The sequence below is a fragment of the Rhinichthys klamathensis genome, unplaced genomic scaffold (assembly GCF_029890125.1).
Source record: "Rhinichthys klamathensis goyatoka isolate OS25496 unplaced genomic scaffold, OSU_Roscu_1.1 h1tg000168l_1, whole genome shotgun sequence".
Lineage (NCBI taxonomy): Eukaryota > Metazoa > Chordata > Actinopteri > Cypriniformes > Leuciscidae > Rhinichthys > Rhinichthys klamathensis.
The window spans coordinates 739,372-758,626 of NW_026606699.1; the positions used below are offsets into that span (position 1 = coordinate 739,372).

The following is a 19,255-nucleotide window of genomic DNA, read 5'->3' on the forward strand; positions in this document are numbered from 1 at the left end:
AATAAAATATATTGTGTATTTTTTATTCAATTTTTATTTTTAAGAGGGTTGGAATGATAAATTTACCATAATTTCTCCATTGTAGGCTTGTCATACTCTTAGACCTCTTGACTTTTTCTTTGAAGCACATTTAAAAAGCCTCATTTCATGCACACTTTCTCCTCAGGGTCGGTGCCAGAGAGTCCGACGTTCTTTAACTCGAGTCCGTTTAAAGTTCTGTCGCCTCAACCGCCCAAGTTCCTCAAATCTCTCATGCCAGTGAAGGAGGAGAACAAAGTCAAGCGTTCTCTGGAGTCGCGGCCACTTCTGGGACAGGAGGTGACACACACATACACACACACACACACACGATGCTTCACTCTCATTATGTGTCTCATTCTCACTCATATTGTGCTTCCACCCTCCACCCTCCACATTCTCTTTTCATTATATTTTATGACCTGACTGATTCCAGGCTCTGATGCCTTTTTAAAAGAGTTTCTAATGGCCTTAAAACGGTTCCATTTACTCTTGGCCACATCAATGTGTCTCTGCAAAACGAATATAAATCTGATCTTCAATTCCCACGCTATATGCCAATTCAATGGAGTTCACATTAACGAAATTAACAGATACGAGCTGCATTTTATTTATCATCGGCTAATTTAAATGTCAAAGACCGCAATAGGAGAAAGAGCTGCATCAGATGTGTAAAGGAGTTTGAACAGTGCCGGGAATTCCTCCGTCACACACACAAGATCTGCTACAAGGATACCGTACTGTTAATAGGCAACTTAGCTCCTAAAAACAGGTTTGCTTGAGCATTCTGTCCTTTTTAGGGTCGCATCTTGTGACATCATTTCCCGTTTTTGGTTCGTTTAGATCCGTGTTGTGTTCATATTTCAGTCGAACCACACCAGAGTTCATTTGAAAGTAAAACGAGACCCATCTTTTCAGCGCCTGTCGTCTTGTTTGGTGTCACCAGGGTTCAGATGGCAGCATTCACACTTATTAAAAAAGGAAAAAAGTCGGCACACCATGGCTCCAAAAATATGAAACATTTAATGGTAGACTCACACACAGGTGGTAACCATTACATTTTTCATATTTTTGGAGCCATGGTGTGCCGACTTTTTTCCTTTTTTATTAATTTCCTTGTTGAGCACCCAATTTGAGCAACATATTGCTTTGCTGTGGATGTGCGTGCTTTGGATCTGATCTTACAGCGTTCACACTTATTCAAATGAACCACACTAACAGAGCAATCACAACAGTGTTTGTTTTAATCAAACCAAATTTGCCAAGTGTGAACACACCCTTAGACTCACTACTTTTAATGAAGATGATTGACTGTGTGTTGAGCTTCAGGATACAACGGCAAACTTTCAGTTTCATTTGCAGAAGCTCGCACAAACTGCCACAAACGAAACTGAAAGTTTGCCATTGCATCTGAAGCTCAACACACAATCATCTTCATTAGACAGAGTGAGACTAAATGATCAATTACCAGTCATGAATTACCAGTGCTGATGCAGCGCGGCCTTTGATCTTGATATTAGCTGATGATAAAAAAGATGCAGCTCATATCTGTGGCTTTTGTTGACATGAACTACGTTGACTTTGCATGTAGTGCAGGAATTGAAGATCAGATTTATACTCGTTTTGCCGAAACCCAATTACATTCATGAAGCTTCAGCCAGGATCCAAAATTAACACAAAATTAAGTTCCAAATGTGAGTAAAAGAGTTATTCACTAATTGGCTGAAAATATCATTACTGTCTGCTAAAGAAGAATTAACCACCCAAATGAAAACACAAGGAACACAAGTATAATATTTGAATAAAAATAATGCAAAATATATCATTTTATTCAGTGAGGAATATTTATTGCTTGTGAATCTCTTAATTCATCTTCTATTAGATGGTGTGGAAGTTAATTTCTGGACCCTGTACCCAGCATGCCTCAGTCCCTCAAGCCTGTTCATTTATTCAGACTGACCTGTATATGATACTGAACCTATTAACCAGCAGTATGAGTTTAAAGCAATAGTTCACATAAAAATGTAAATTCACTTTGCCTTTATGTACTTACCCTCATGTCGTTCCAATCCAGTATTATTTACTTTCGCATATGAAACAAAAATAGATGCTGCTCTTTCATGCAAGGAGAGTGTATAGTGACTTATACTAGTGTTATTTTAATATTATTTATATACTATTATAGTTATATATTAGTTATTATATTATTAATTAGCTTTTGTTTTTATATTTTCAGTTGTCGTTTTAATTTTTACACATTTTGTAATGTGCTTTTGGCATTTTTATAATTTCTCAACCGTTTTACACGTAAGTTTAAAATATTCTAGCTGAGTCCCCAGCATGAGTTTTTTAAGGCGACTGTTATAATTAGAAAATATAACATTATTTCCATGGCAACGCCTCATGCTTGTGTCACACCGCAGCCACAATAGCGCTGTATGACTGATGTATTGCTTTTATTTCATTTATCATTTTCTATTCAAAATACTCACAAACTTGTAAACCCCTTAAGTGTCACCGGCCCACCGGTGGGCCCAAATCCATTACATTTTTAAAACAGTAATATCCTATACTAAACCTAAACTAATATTGACAAACTATATATCATTTGAAAGTTTACAATCTCTAGTTTCCATATTTTGTGATTGATTTTCAAAATAAATTACAGAGGAGCCGTAATTTATCAATTTGCAACAAGAATATTTTCATACTCCTAAGGCGTGTTTAGACCTTTATTTTGAAATAGTGATGAACATGAAAAATTATGAAAGAAGGGTAGAAACCTCAGTTTGTTTTCATGCCAAGAGTTCAAAAGATAGCATCCATTCAATTATTTTAGAAAAAAAGGTCTGAAATTTTTTTAAATATAAAGAAAAAAATGATAGATTCACCATTTGTGATGTGGCAGGAAGCTATAACGCACATACATGTTCTTTTTGTGTTTCTTAGAGGTTGAATTCATATCAAAATCTGCCAAACTTCTCATATTACTTCTGAATAGGATGTCTACTTCATAAATTGTAAGAAAATTGTGGAAATAATGGTTCATATCACTCAAAACACATTTGGAAATGGAGGCGCCCTTATATGGGCAGTAATGGAGTCTGGTTGTCACCTAGTGAAAAAGTTTGGTACTGCGCCCAAACAAAATCTTACTGAAAGCTCATTTTTTGAGATATCAACCTAAAATTTGAAACACAACTTGTTCAGATTTTTGGCTTTGTTGTTTTTTTTTGCAGTTTTAGAGTCGCCCAGATTTTGAAAATATATATTTTATATAAAATATGAATAATTACATTTTTTAGATTGTACATTTTCATAAACTCAAACTTCTATAACCTTTTTTCTGTTTCACTTTCTTAATTTATTTCACTTCTACAAAAATCTGCCAAATGTCTTCTTTAAAACAAGACCAGTCTTACGTCTATATTCCAAAGCATTCTTGAATTACAACCATTTAAGTTCGAAATGTGCATTTTCATGTATATTCAAAAAAGGGGGGGTGACACTTAAAGGGTTAACTATATTATAAAATATCAGGTATTCCGATCGTCAAATAAATGTAAGTGAATGTGTTTTGTCATTTAAACACCTTTATAATGATCATGTTAGTTGATCTATAATGCAACTTAAAACACGTCATCAAATTATATTTGAAAGGATTGTTATTGCCGCTTACATAGACATAAACAATAATAACCCTGATTTATACTGACAAAAATGACATAAAAGTGTCAGTCGTCTATGACTCGTGTGATATTTAAGTCACAATCCACTAGCAATGTGTGGAAAAGAGCAGCTCTGACATAATACAAAACATCTGATTTTGTGTTCATTGAAAAAGAAAAAAAAGGAATGTCATGAGCTTTTGTGTGAACTATTCCTTTACTACTGATTCTATGGCTGATGATCTCATCCAGTGCATGTGTACTCGCTTGCCTCACATGTGATTAGGTGTCTAACTCAACAGCCTGTGTGAGTGTTCGCTGTGCTGCATGGCCTGTGTGAAGTGTGCTATTGTCACCTGATTGCAGAGCATGCGTTGGTTTGTGGAGAGCAGCGTGTTGGGCCTCACCGGCCCCTGGTCCGGCCCCTGGTCCAGACCCAGGGCTCAGAGCGAGGGCCACAGCAGCAGTGACATCATCTGCAGCAGGGCCAATCACAGACAGCCCAGATTCAGCACTGATCTCACTCACACACTGCCACACGCTGCTGTAAGTGAACACACGCATAACCAGTCTGATGCATGTCACTACCTGGACTTGCGTGCACACGCATACTAATTAATACTACTAGCCAGGGCCCTGTTAAAACACAGGAATACTCTGGGTTTTTTACAACATCTGTGGTGTGCTGTCAAATGCCACAGAAAATCATCTTCAGCCCGCATATTATATATCAGTCAATAACAAATGTCCAAGACAATGAAAAGCGAAACTCTTTTGTTTGTATTTTGGTGTCTTATATTTTTGAAATTTCAAACGCTTTTCAAGCTAATTTGTTAATATGCTAAGCGTAATTTAATTAAAAATATATAATTATTACTTGTATAATATATATTTAAATTAACGTTATATATATAACTTCAAACTTATTTTTGCATAATTATTGCACTTGCACTGACAGAATCCCATATATGCAGAACCTTAGTATTTTTGTCTCATTGTCAACATCTAAACATTCTTAAATCAAGATACACTTGAGAAGCAAAAATTACTTTGGATATTAAGTCTTATGTTCCTGAAAAATGTATCTATATTAAGTGAGTTTCAGCTTAAAACAAGAACAAATATCTGCCAATGGGGTAAGAAAAATAAACTTAATTCAAAGGGGAAACAAGAATATTTTTCTTCCCTTATTGGCAGATATTTTTCTTAAACTCACTTTACTTTCAGAAAATATGTCATTTTGTAAGGTAAACTCACTTTACTTTCAGAAAATATGTCATTTTGTAAGGTAAACTCACTTTACTTTCAGAAAATGTCATTTTGCTTCTCAAGATATTTGTACTGGAAAAAAAGACTGAGTAAGAACATAATTTTTTGTAGTAGGCTATATTAACCTGAACTGAACATGAACACATGTATAACACAACTTGAAACTGAGAGACCGGCCCTGTCTTGCACTCTCAAACTTCCTGAGGTCTCAGAACCAAATTCATTACAACATTACATACGTCCAGGAAGGTTTGATTTCTGCATTGCATCCCTTTAAAACTGTTTCTGTTTGAGTGAAGCTTATGATGCTGCCGCCTCATTGTCATCATTATCATCATTATCATCTCAGCATTATTTGCATCTCATTGAGTGTGTGCATGAATCCCTCAGCTTGTGTTTAACTCACTGACTGTGACTGCAGCACTTCACATATCACATTGCTAGTTACAAAGTAAATCAACTCTGTTTACACCGTGTCTACACCAGATGTGAACAGTGTGCACTGACAAAACAAGATCAGTCCTTTTATAGTCAACAGAGTTGTCTACACTACTACACTACATGTATGTGGGTGTGTTAGGGGATCAACGACTTAGATTGTTTTAAGTAGACATTTTGTGATTAAAGCTTGAGTTGATGTTGACTAGTCGCTGATGATGTTATAAATGAACAAATAAGCCTGAACCTCGAGCTGAGACTCCAACGCGGGTTTTCGTGTGGACAGATATGGCATATGACACAGCGCTGCCCACAAGGCTATTGCTCCTACATAGCAGCTTATTTTTATCAGTTCTTTTGTCTTTGGGTCGTTATATTTCTCTCAGATTTCTGCTCATTCTAAATCAGAAACAGATAAAGTAGCACAGTAAAGATTATATTTATATGAATGCATGAGTGAGAGAGTGATTGCGTGTGAATTGCACCTGGTACGTCTCTACTAATAGTGAAGCTGTGGGTTTTAGTTGATAAGAAATATTTGTTAACTTTTCAGTTTCTAAGCTATTTTATTAATAAATCACAGAGCAGTGTTGACAATACATTTCTGCACGAGCAACTGTCTGTAGGTGTGTGCGTTACAATGCAGCAGCACATTAGTTTAGAACAGCGTAAACGTACGCGTACAATAAGCTGTTTAAAACATGCATTCACCCAATCAATTTTTAGCATCCATATGGTATAATCAAACATATCTTGTGGAGCGCTCTCAGAGTATGCATTTATTTATAATTTAAACTTTTGGCAACGAAGTGGACTACTTATCCTGTTGCGCCCTCTGTAGGCCATGATCAGCGACTAGTCTACACATCCAGTGTTGTAGACACAAAGTCGTAATATAGAAAGTTGCTAATATGCTTCAGGGTTTCATCACAAGGGGGCAGTAGCGTCTAACTGCTTTGCTGTTTGGTTTCATGTCTGTTCATTGATGATTTGTCAGGATTCAGAGGAGGAGGATCCCAACATGGATTCAGCCTTCACCCGTTCTAGTATTCCAGGTCTCGGGTCTCTGGAGCTCCAAAACTTCAAGCCTTACATCCCAGAGAAGTTTGCGAACTTTGAGGTGTACAACGCCAGTCTTGAGACCCAGGGGGGGACTGTATGCGTGCAGGGGGAGTTGGCGCCTGGGATCGGGGTGTTATCGGGAACACGGGTTGCGGATAAAGAAGTGTCCCGTAGTCCCACGGCCAGCAGCTGCACAAGCGGCTATTTCTCCCATAGTGCCTCAAATGCCACGCTGTCCGATGTGCTCTTCAGCGGCAGCGATAGTTGCGACCAGCTCAACAACAGAGAAGCCGCAGACCCTCAGGAGCACGGAAGAGGGTTGCATCCTTCCAGAAGTGCCTTGGGAACCGAGACCGTTCCCTCACTATCATCCTATCCAGCCCAGACCGTTCCCACTCAGCACTGTTCCCGTCTCTGCACCGACCAGGATTGTTCCCCTTCGCTTCCCCACAAATGTATCCTGAGCGTCAGCCAAGAATTCACAGACTTTAAGGGTGCAGATGAAGGTATAGGGGTAGATGACCTCTGTAACTTTAGTTTGAAGGCAGAATCAATTCCCCCAGCCAAAACGCAAGACATGGATCATCCGTCCCAGTGCCATCTCCACAATGGAAAAGAGTCTCCCAGTGTTCCTGTACCTCACGCCAACCCAGATCTGGAAGAATCTCGAGGACTTGAGTTCTCCGAGGATGCAGAGCTCTCGGTGGACTCTAGTGAGGACGAGAACACACCAGTTGCTCAGTTGCCGGACTGGATGGCCCCCGGTGAGCAAGTGTGGGTGGGCAAACGCAGTGGGATGGTGCATTATGTTGGAGGGGTAGAGTTTGCCAAAGGAATCTGGGTTGGAGTGGAGTTGGACCTTGCTGTAGGTAAGTAAAATTACTCTCAAATCAAGATCCTTGTAACCTTGAATTGAATCTCAACTCAAAATCCTTTTAACCTTAGACCTTTCTCATCCTTCCAAAGGCAAGCACAATGGTACGGTCCAGGGAAGGGTGTATTTCCGGTGTGCCACAGGTCATGGCGTCTTCGTGAAGCCATCCTGTTTGACCCGGGGGCCTCCGTCCATAGACACCGAACCTCAATCTGTGCTCCAGTAGGGGCAGGACATTGACCCAATAGTTGGTAGACGATCTCTTCGACACCAGCACCAGCAACCGCCTGGACAAACCGAGTGCTAACAGAATCCATCCTTCTGATTTGTTTGTCACATCAGAGATTTATTGATTCCTCTTATTCCGTGGCAATAAACACTACCTGTGCTGAAGTTATAGGCTTATTTCAGTATCATCTTTGAATGTCGAGAGTTGCACAGTTGCACAAACAAGTTTTATATATCATGTTAGCTTTGATATAGCTGAAATACTAATTTCCATCTTCATTAATTCTTCACCACTTCTTATATGACTAAATGTATTAATCAAACAATGCCTAACAAAAAATATATACTTTGAGTGAGTTTGAGATTTGGATGTCTGTTCTAGGTAAGAATGTACTACTGTTTATGAACATTTTTGTTTGTGTGATTATATCAGGTATTACCAAAGACATAGCCTTTCAAATCTGCTGTGCAAACTTACTTTGGAAACGTGTTTATGCTTGTATTTGTTCGACCGATTTATGCTAATATGCTAAGTGCCATTTTTCTGGTTAGAAGACCACATGCCCATCGGATTAAAAAATTTGGTTGATTTTTTTTTTTAGTTTAATGGTATTTTGAACGGACGCCAAGCCTGTTGCTCGTACTCTGTTGCGTAATTGGCTTGTTGAGTACTGTAACTGTTGAAGGACTGCCAATATTTCTATTAACAAAGCTGTCTGAACGCTTGCACTGGAGTAACTTATCCTGGATGCACATTAAGTTACATAATGCACGAATTTTTACGCATTCTCAGATACTGATTTGACGCTTCTCAGGAGGTTGACAGAAGTGACTAACTTTTGTTGTCACCTGATGCGGAGAGCACCTTGTTTTCTTTATCAGACCCTTGCCGGTATTATTGCAAAATGGCGATAATCTGATCTGCTTTGTATCGGCTATAGACCAGAAATGCCCTAAAATACTGACACAAGCCCCACATGAACGGGGACTTTTTAGATTATCGACTTCTAGGTTTACCCGCCTAATAATGAAGCTTTCGAGCATTTAAATCCATGTGTGTTTGACTGTCAAGAAAGATTTTATTAGTTTGTGATACTAAAGCCAATATTAATGTTTTTTTATAGGTATAAATGGGAGACGGGGAATGGGACATAGCCTGAATAATGCTTGTATGTTTAGTGCCATGACCAGTACTGTTATTATTGCTCTGTTTTACCTAAAGAACTGTGGATCTCATAAGAAGTGAATACTATTGCTGTCATTGGAGACGGTTAAATAAAAACCCAAGACCTTACTTAAAAGAAAACAAAGCTGCTCTCCTTGACAAGGAGATGTACATAAAATGTATGAACATAGTATTTACAATATTATAAAATGTACAGAATTGTATTTATATTGTATCTCTGCAGATGCTGGTACAAAAATGTTGTAGATTACAGAACGTTTACAAATGCTTGTTTTGTGTGTGTTCTTCCTTTGCATGACATATTGGTGGTTTTTTATTTGATTTGAAAGGTTTGCTCATCTGAACTATTAATTTAAATACAATTTATAGCAAAATATAGCAACCAATGTTTCTCCGCCTTTGTTGCTGTATTTTGTTACATTTAAAAAAAAATCTAAAACCTCAGCCCCTACAATTATTCACTTATTATCTTGTATTTTTTTACACCTTTAATCTTCAACCAAAATGTAGTTTCACCATAAAAAAATGACATAGTAATTTTGCAAAACTGAATTCAGAACATCAGAATTCAGGTTTAGACCCTTGCAACGCAATCACACAATTTTTAAAAGACAAACAAATTATCTTAAATTAATGAATGAATAATTTGTTGAAGTAGCCTACAGTAAATGGCTACCAAGGTGTATATTTCGGCAAGAGTATTGTTGTACTAACTCTTGTGTTCTGGCTGGCTGATTTGATCTCTTCCTCACAAGAATTAGGTTGAGTAACTCTGAGTCTGAACTTTGACCTGCATTATCATGTTAAGTCCCTGGGTCACTAGGTCACTGTGTCAGATTGAAGCAGGGAACATCTGCAATAGAATCTCTGAATACTGTAAAGGACTTCACTGAAATACAACATACATTTATGCATTTCCCAGATGGCAGATGCTCTTATCTAAAGGAGCTCACGCTATATTTGGAGAATTAAACCCATGGCCTACATCCTAATAACTACAAAGTTACCTTTAATGTTTTAGCATTGAGCACAGTGAACAAAATTAGCATACATGCTGACAATTTGTTTGTTTGTTGGTTGGTTGGTAAACCCTTCCTTCAAATCATTATTATAGAGGGACAAAGCATTACATCATTGCTGCAGTTAAAATTAGATCATTTGGACTGGCAACAGGCACTAAAAATATTCTGAAATTTAAACTGCAAAATCATTAGTCACTTGAAAGTGAGTAAGCAATAAATGTGGTCACCTCAGTCAGGGAACAGGAGGGCGTGGTTAATGTTGATCGTGGGCGGGGTAAAATTGTTAATGGGCGGAGTCTGTCCGCGTGTGAGTGAGAGGCGAGAGCCACCAAAACCATATTGCATGTAGTTAAGTTCCCTCTCTTGACAGACGCATTTGTTTGCTGTGGTTTATTCTGCCTCGTATCAAATAATTTGCGCTGTCACATACCTCTGTTACCGATACCTTCCAAGAATACGAGTTGTTATTTATTTAACCAGTCGTAGTGAAACTTTTGCACTGTTTGTTTGTTTCGCTGAACTGCGCGCGCCCCGTCGTGAGGATGCACAGCTCTCAGAAGGACACCACATACACCAAGATCTTCGTCGGAGGTCTTCCGTATCACACCACCGACTCCAGCCTCAGAAAATACTTTGAAGTGTTTGGAGAAATCGAGGAAGCTGTTGTCATTACAGACAGACAAACTGGAAAATCCAGAGGCTATGGTTTTGTAAGTTGTCTGTCTGTCTTTCTATATCTGTCTGTCTAGATTTACTTGCAGTCAGTGTTTCGTGTAATTCATTACTAAGTTAATTACTGTATTTTAATTACTTTTCCTTTGAAAAAGTAAAGTAAGGGATTACTTATTAATGTTTCTGAAATTTAATTACAGTTACTTCTGATTAAACTGCATTAGATACTGTGTATAGACAATTGAACAATTCTAGATAAAAACAATAGCGGATTTAACATCAAAATGTAATGATTAAATGTATGTTTTTAATGTAACAATCTCCCTTTTAAATACTCAAGAACAATTTATGTAATTTTATGTTATTTATTTGAAAGAGCCGTTTCATGTCTGTCCTTGTATTGTTCAACTGGTTGAGGTTGATATGGGATTTAGAAAGTGAATAGTAATGCAGCACTTTTTAGAGAGTACAGTAATCTAATTACACTGTTGAAGATGTAATTAGTAGCTAGTAATTAATTATTTTTTTAAATATAGAGTAACTTGCCAAACACTGCTTGCAGTCACTTCCCATATTAAACACTCAACACATCCCATACACATTGAACATCATTGAAAACACCGCATGTATCTGTGTGTTCCTCTTTTCATGTGTGTGTGAAGGTGACGATGGCTGATCGAGCTTCTGCAGAAAGAGCCTGTAAGGACCCAAACCCCATCATAGACGGTAGAAAAGCCAACGTTAACCTGGCGTACCTGGGGGCCAAACCACGGATCATGCAGCCAGGTAAGAGGGTCCGGTCACTCGCCGCTGACCGGAAGCTTCACGCTGTTGGCGGACTAATGCAGAGTATCAGAAACCATGCAATAAAGACAAGCTGCATGGCACAGAGCATCACACTGTGGTTTCTAAATAAAAAAAATCCTTTATGAGGTTACATAGTGAATACAGTAATGCTTATATAATTGTCACAGAATTATTTGTCAAATGCGATAAAGAAAAATACAAAATATTACTTGATACGTATGATAACAATTTTGTAATCAAATTAATATGAATGTTCTTGGCTTTTTCCCCCCTTGTAGAATAAAGCCTATCTTAGTCATTGTATGCGGTTTTCTTGTATAACGTAAATATAAAATTAAGTGTAATAAGGTTGTCTTTCTCTACAGGATTTTCATTTGGTGTCCCTCAGATACACCCCACATTCATCCAACGGCCTTATGGGTAAGTGTGACAAGACTATTGATGACTATATTTTTTGTGTAGTTTGATTAGTTTTAGGCCTTCTCTCATTTATATCTACATTCTCTTGTGTAAAAATATGATATGGGAAAAGCCAAATTTTGTCATCTTAGACAAATTTGTACCATTGACTTTCTTTAAAGGTGATGTGTGTGATTTTTTTTTTCTCTTTTTTTTCTTCTTTTAAATGATTTCTTGTATCACACCTTAAGAGTCACTCTAAGTAAATAGTTCATAGAATGATCTGTTTATTTGAGGATCGCGACACACCCAGCTTAAAGGGAATGTTCTCAGAACGTTGGCGTTTGACCAACATTCTGAAAGTTCATAGTTATGATTATGAACAATCAGAAAGTTATGAACAAACATTCTTCCAGTAACGTTAATAGAACATTTGTTCAGAGTTACCTGGTCTCAAAACATTAGTACAAAACTGTTGTAGAACAAGAATTTAATGTTCGAAAACATTTTAGTTGGACTTTCGTCTAACATTTTTAACAAAATGTTACTACTCGTTTCAGATTCAAAAGTAACGTTTATGTTTGAAAAATTCTAAATTGGAATGTTCCCTTAACATTCGTATATAACCAAGAAATAAACTGGACATTGTGAAAGTTCAGGGAACATTCATGACTTAGCAGAACATTCTTAGAATATATTTTTGTTAGCTAGGTAGCAACATTGACCCAATAGCATTATTTATAGATGTCTGGAAAATATTTTTGCAATTCCATTTGGTGATGCTCGAACATTACACACGTCACCTTTAAAGATAAATGTGTGATGATCAACAATATCATATTCCTACATGTTGCAATATTCTGTAAAGTATAATTATGTTGATTTCTGTGCATTTTTGTTGGATTCCTGTGTTATAAAATGTTGTTCTCCTTGTGTCATAGAGATAGTGAGGATGAGCATTCCCCATTACTGTATCCTCCCCCTTTCCGCCAGGTTATGAGGTGTGTGTGTGCTTTTTATCTTTGTGGTTGTTGTGTGGTTTTATATGCACTGTTGTCAACTCCTGAAAAGTCTACGTCTGTCACTTCCTCTTTCCAGCGTGACTCAATGTAATGTGTCTCTCTCTGATCTGACAGGCTCTCTTTCGGTTAACATAACCTAAGAGGTGAACGAGCTGAACAAAGTCAGAATTCATAAGTTCTACCAGTAGACTCAAACACGTACACTCTCAAATGGTGATTAGCTTGCATGGACGTTGTTGTTTTTTGGAGAGTAGCTTTTGTGTGCGTTTGGACCTGTCTGAAGTGGTTTTCATAGCTAAACCGTGTGCTTTTAATAGAAATGAGTGTATAGTAGGACGTGGGGATTCGGGGAGACGGTCGTATCTTTGTCTTGGGGTGCTGGGAACGTCTTTTTCCATTTTCTTGATGATTGTGCACAGCTTGTTCTTACTGATTTTTATTCACTTGAACAGACGTTTTCAGTGTTCTGTTGTTGAAGGGGTCAAAGTTTGTCTTTCTTGACTGGCTCACCCTCAAAGCAACTCAATGGCTTGCATGTTGCAGTGTATCTCATGTGCCTCCGTTCTTTTATTTTACTAATGAATCGTTTGTCTTTTCCCCTGACTGTCTTACATTCACTTTTCCCTAAACCTCTTTGTGAAAAAATAGAATTCTGTATTCATTCTGTATTGGCTAAAGCCAGAAGCATTCGCGCCAATTCTGTTTCTTTCAAATAGTGGTTAACTGGACATTCAATTGATTTTAATAGAGTTCAAATCTAGACATTCTAATAAGCATAGAATACGCAACAAAAACAAATATCATCAATGATTTCTAGTGTTGCAAGTATATGGTAGTGGCCAAAAGTGATGTCCGGCCTAGGAAAGTCAACATCATCACACTTTCTTTAAATATTATTAAAGATATTGGAAGCATATTGTGTAGTTGTGCTTGGGAGTCAATCATTTTTTTTGTCATAACGCAATGAAATCGTGCCGACATCATTTTAGGCCAGGCTGCCATAAAAAGAAACTAGGAACGTATGCAAAAACAAGAGAGAACCAACCAACGAAATATTAATAACTGATTATGTTGTAGTCAGTGTATGCTTTTCCTGTGAGCTTTTTGTACCTTAATCAAGTGTTTTGTCCTTCCCTCATATTTAAGGTATTTTTAAAAAATCTAATATTTTCTTCATATTTTGATGGTTTAATCGAACTTGTAGGGTTATTAAAAACAAATCTCCCCTCCGGACATCACTTTTGGCCACTACTTTATTTGTAATTGACATTTCTTTCACTCCTTTGCTTGTCGCAATGCGCTGTGGAATTGCCTTATCTGCAATGCATGTATGCGATACTGCCTTAAAAAGTAAATTACTGTGGGAACATCCAATAATCAGTTCTTAAACCATTATTAAACCAGATTCAGGTAGCTGCAACAAACATGCTTTTTGTCATTTTTCTTGTAAACTGACTTTGAGTACCTTAAAAAGCAATCTATACATAAAATGTTATTATTATTAAAGCAATCCTTAGAATGCAACACGTTTGTTATGCATTTCAGAATGCAATAACATGTGATGTAGAGTTGGCGTAGTTAAAAAGTGTGTTTATGTACTCGTGTAAGGAATATTTTGGGCCTAAGAAACCCCAGTATTCAACTGTATTGTACTACTGACCGATCCAGTACACAGTTACTTCTGTCCTTCTAATCTAGGAAGATTCAGTCAACTCGTACCGATCAAGGAGAACATTATATCCCTCTGAGGACTGAACCAAAGACAACAGCTGAACTTTAGTTTGGAACACAACGACATTCAGAGTGGCCACGAGACGACAGGTGTTCAGAGACACAAGATCCGTGTGGCCGAGAGATCAGCCCCTCTGTTTCTGTGATTTACAAAGTACCTTAAATTAGCCCTAACCTCTAGCCTAACCCCCGTAGGAAGAAAGTTGCCGGCGCAGCTTAGTAACAGGGGTATTTTTAACAATGACATGCTCGGAATTAGGTTGAGTTTTACACCACATTTATAATTATATGTTGTATTAAATCTCACCTAATCGAAAATACTGCATGTATACGAATCATTCAGTTCATTTACAGGAAAATGGTTATATACTAAGTGCGGGATCGATTTACAATAATTTGTTAACATGAACTAACAATAAAAATACTTCTAAAGCATTCATTGGTTAATTCCAACATTTACTAATACTTTATGAAAATCAATAAAGTCTCTGTTAATATAATTGAATGGACCTGAGCTGACATGAACTAACAATGAACAGTTGTATTTTGATTAACTAATGTCAACCAAGATTAGTTCATCTAAAGTGACCTTATTTTAAAATGTTACACTACATGCAAATCATGTAGTAAAATGAGTATCAGTATAATTAAGTACATCGAAATAACTTTTAAGATGTGGCCAGTCGTTACAGAATCAAATTAGTTTGGACCGTTTTGCCTTTACACACGTTATAGTGTGCAGTAATGCGTGTGTGTTCACAGGCCGCTGGTAATGAAGGGTTCAGGACTGGGTAAAAGTGTTAGGCCATGTGTTGCTGATAGCGTTGCTCATGCTCTCGTTTTATGATGGCAAGGGCAGCAGAAAATAGCCTCGCCACAGCCTGTCCTGTCACTCCAGGAGACTGACAGTAAGGAGTGGTGTGTTGGAGACTCATCAATGGCCAGATTTAACATGAACACCTGTTGTTTTTGCATGCTTGCCGGTTAGGACTCATTTTAGCCATGGAAAAATATAAATAAAATCTGCCCGGCAACAAAGGTGATTTATTTTTGCAATTTGTCTGGCTCAGAAATAAAGCCCTTCCGCTTGTAGAATTTATTACTTCTAGCATCTTTACACTGTCAAATGTAAATAAAGGTCAATTAAGCAATTTTAGCCATTTAGATTAGCAGTGTGTATACCAGACTTTCTGCTGATTTGTTTTTCGTATGTGGAAAATGATTCACAGATGAAGAATGTTTCTGATTGGCTAAAAAAAGCACTGGCCACTGTCCTGAAACTAAGTGTGTGTCCTGTTTAATGACAGCTGTGCACAAGAATCAACTTTTGAGCATATACATTATTTATTTATTTATTTATTTACTTAGTTTTTGCATTGTGACATTATTTATTTGTTTGTTATTTTCACATCACATATCATTGGAGTATTTTATGGAAGCTTTATAAAATATTATCTTACAATTCAGACTTTTAAACTCGGAATTGTGTTAGAACTGGTGTTTCTCAGTGCGTTTAGCAGATTTCCACTCTTCAAGCGTTGTGTTTGTGTGCAGTGGACGCACGCGAGTGTGTGTTTTTTTTTGCGTGTGTGAGTTAACTGGATTTCTCTTCTTTCTTTTAAATATTGTTTGGTTTGATAGTAACATTGACCCTGTTTATGATTGCAGAATTGGTGTCGCTCTATTTATTTTTTTATTTTTTTGAAAAGTTTTTTTTTTTTCCTGCTGTGATATTGATCGATATGCTTTGATATCCATAGTCACTTTTACCCTGGCATTTTTTTTGAGAGGCAATATTAGGGCGTGGACTCATGTTTGGATGCTGAGTTTGCAAACGAAATAGGTTTGCCATGATAATTAATGCAAGAGCATTCATTTGAATTCTCATTAAGAACTAAAATGGTCAGCTCAGTGGACTCTTGGTAGTGGCGGCACTATCTAATGACATGCATTTTGTGATTCACCAATTAGGCCTCATTCATGAATTACAAGCAGAAAGAATGTCTGTGTAAAATAGTCATAAATCTAAAACTATGGCCATGTTTGTCCCTGTAGACTTTTAGAAAACAAAACTCGCTTAGCTTACTGTATACAGTAGTGGCCAAAAGTGATGTCCGGAGGGGATATTTGGTTTTAATGACCCTACAGGTTTGATTAAACCATCAAAATATTTTATATTTTACATATGAGAGAAGAGCAAAACATTTGATTAAGGTATTTATCAGACAAAAATATTTGACAAAAAAGACAAACTACAGCTACAGGTTTTATTTTACTATGCAAAAAGACCATAATCAGTTATTAATATTTCATTGGTTCTCTCTTGTTTTTGCATGTGTTCATAATTTCAGCCCAGCCAGAAATTATGTCTGCACAGTTTGGCATGTTTTATTGTGTTATCACAAATAAAACAATTGATTTCAAGCACAATTTTGCAATATTATTATTATTACAAAATCTTTAATAACATTTGCAAAAAGGGTGAAGATGTCTATTTTCCTAGGCCGGCCACTACTCTCAAATCATCCTTCATTCTTTGATGGAAATGGACATTTTGAAATAAAATTTCTGAGTCTTTTGTATTATTAAGACAAATAATTTCATAGCTTGTATTTTAAATGCAGTTCAATAATATTTTCACACTTTTTGCTTAATTTTACCTATGAAAACAGTATAGATCAGATAGATCAAATCAAAATATTGTTTTGTACTGTTTATCTTGATTTATATGATCATTCATGTGATCATTTATTAGATGCAAATGATGGGAATGACAGCACAAATGCGTAAACGTTTATATAAAACATTTGCACAATACAATTTTGAAGTGGTTTACTTTAGTCTTTGATTATAAAAATATAATATTTAATGACACATTTTCATATTCTAAGACTGAGGATCTGGGACGAGGGTTATAACAATACAAAAATAATATATAAAACAATAAATGAAGACTATAATTCATTACGACCTTCATATAACATAGAAAGTAGAAATTACCATCTTAGGTAAATTCTTGCAGTAAATTGAATGTGAAAATGTATATAGAAATTAAAATGCTTTGATGATTTACATGCTTGTACTTCATTAATGAGGCCCATTGGTATTTTTAACATTTCAGTACAAACTGTTTAAAACAAGTCAAATACTGCAAGTTCATTGCATCTTCTAAAGTGAAATGATAGAATTACTGACAGCTGATCATTGACTCTTCCCAGCATGCTCTACTATTGTGGCAATTCTATTTCTTTGAATAACCCTTTAGTGCACTGTGCGGTTTCTCTGTTGAAGTGCAGCTTTTCTGGTTCCCAGTTTAATCCCAGCATCTCTGTGTCCCTCAGGATTCCTGCTCACTATGTGTACCCGCAGGCGTTCATGCAGCCGAGCGTGGTGATCCCGCACGTCCAGCAGTCGGCGGCGTCAGCGGCGGCCGCAGCCTCTCCGTACCTGGATTACACCGGCGCCGCGTACGCGCAGTACTCCGCCGCTGCTGCCGCCACCGCCGCCGCCGCTTACGACCAGTACCCGTACGCTGCCTCGCCCGCCGCCGCGGGCTACGTCTCCACGGCCGGCTACGGGTACGTCCAGCAGCCTCTCGCGTCTCCGGCGCCCGGGGCCACGGCGGCAGCCTTCGCTCAGTACCAGCCGCAGCAGCTCCAGACGGACCGCATGCAGTGACACCCAGAGGAGGAAACCTGGTCCTTTGACCATTCGTGACTGTGCCACTTTTTACCGTGTCTGTCAGCCAAAGAAACTTTTTTTATTGTTCCGTTATTGTGATTATTATGTTCTCGTCATTTTATTTGTAGTATTTAATATTTATTACGGAGAAGAAAGCTGTAGGCTGTAGCTTGTCAAACATGATGCTGTTCATTAACTCTAATCTAGTTTCTTTATGTACAAGTATTTAAGGATTATTCTCACCCTCATGTCACTAAAAAAACCTTACACAAAATGAGTAGCTCTTTACAATAAGGTCTCATTAGTTAATGCATTTTCTAAAATGAAATAACAACGAGCAATTCATTAATATTTGTTAATGTGTTAGTTTTCATTATAAGTTCACATTGTGCATTAATTCATGTTAAAAATGTATTGGTAGATGTTGGGATTAACATTATATGTTAATACATCAGTATTTTTCATTGTTAATTCATGTTAACTAATGTACTTATGAAACCTAATTGTTATAAGTGAGACTTTTTGGTTTGGCTATTTACACTCCAAAGTGGCCAAAAAGCACCATAAAACCATCATATTCACATTTGCTTTCATATTCAGAAATGATACACTAACGGCATGCAGATGCATAAACATCAAATCTTCAAAATTCCTGCTTTTATTTCCCACAGAACTAAATTCTGACCAACATGAGGGTGAGTAAATCATGACAGAATGTATGCGTTTAGGTGAATTATGCCTTTAATGCATCACAGGCTGCAGGTGTCACCATTATTTGTGTCTCATCTCTATATTGATGGATGCCTGATTATTTTCCTAAACTCACAGCTATTTAAAAATTGCACCTTGGCATCTCACGGTCATGACCTCTGATAACCTCATGAGCCTGCATATGTGACTGTTGAAATGATTATCATGCGTTTGGGTTAGGAAACAAGACAAAAGTTCCTTAAAGGACAGACAGCAGACAAGAAATGAAGGGTTTGATGTGTCTGCAGACAGTGTTCAGCAACTCTGTGCCTTATACTGTAACTGATAGGAAATGTTTAGTTATACTTGCACATCTGTTGGGGTTATAGAAAAGGTCAATTTTATATTTAGAACTAAATATTCAAAAATAAAAGCTATGGGCACTACTGAAAGACTGTGTACACTGTATGTTTCAATATTAGTGGGCC

General features: G+C 37.2%; 2 protein-coding genes across 7 annotated transcripts in view; both read left to right on the top strand.

Moving 5' to 3' along the window:
* Positions 1–9,009, top strand: part of kif13a (kinesin family member 13A) — a 76,626-nt gene extending 67,617 nt beyond the window's left edge. For 3 of the 5 annotated variants that reach the window (XM_056259446.1, XM_056259447.1, XM_056259448.1), the window contains 4 exons: positions 167–318; positions 4,053–4,232; positions 6,391–7,324; positions 7,422–9,009. In XM_056259446.1, the coding sequence (XP_056115421.1) occupies positions 167–318; positions 4,053–4,232; positions 6,391–7,324; positions 7,422–7,555 (1,400 nt within the window). In that variant the 3' untranslated portion in view covers positions 7,556–9,009. The remainder of the gene's footprint in view (positions 1–166; positions 319–4,052; positions 4,233–6,390; positions 7,325–7,421) is intronic. The other 2 variants (XM_056259449.1, XM_056259450.1) reach the window with 1 other exon arrangement.
* A 1,081-nt stretch (positions 9,010–10,090) lies between these two features.
* rbm24b (RNA binding motif protein 24b) lies at positions 10,091–18,434 on the top strand. 2 transcript variants are annotated; one of them, XM_056259455.1, is made up of 5 exons: positions 10,091–10,475; positions 11,100–11,223; positions 11,610–11,664; positions 12,585–12,644; positions 17,738–18,434. In XM_056259455.1, the coding sequence occupies exons 1-5, from the start codon at positions 10,308–10,310 to the stop codon at positions 18,072–18,074; spliced, it is 744 nt and encodes a 247-aa protein (XP_056115430.1). In that variant the 5' UTR covers positions 10,091–10,307; the 3' UTR covers positions 18,075–18,434. The 2 variants fall into 2 exon arrangements, with proteins under 2 accessions (XP_056115430.1, XP_056115431.1); XM_056259456.1 differs by lacking the exon at positions 12,585–12,644.
* The last annotated feature ends 821 nt before the right edge of the window (positions 18,435–19,255 follow it).

What these genes read in the sequence shown, in the direction of transcription:
- rbm24b (XM_056259455.1), top strand. Translation starts at nt 10,308, where the DNA reads ATGCACAGCTCTCAGAAGGACACCACATACACCAAGATCTTCGTCGGA. An exon ending in AATCCAGAGGCTATGGTTTT is followed by an intron (nt 10,476 to 11,099) that starts GTAAGTTGTCTG and finishes GTGTGTGTGAAG; the next exon opens with GTGACGATGGCTGATCGAGC. An exon ending in ACCACGGATCATGCAGCCAG is followed by an intron (nt 11,224 to 11,609) that starts GTAAGAGGGTCC and finishes CTTTCTCTACAG; the next exon opens with GATTTTCATTTGGTGTCCCT.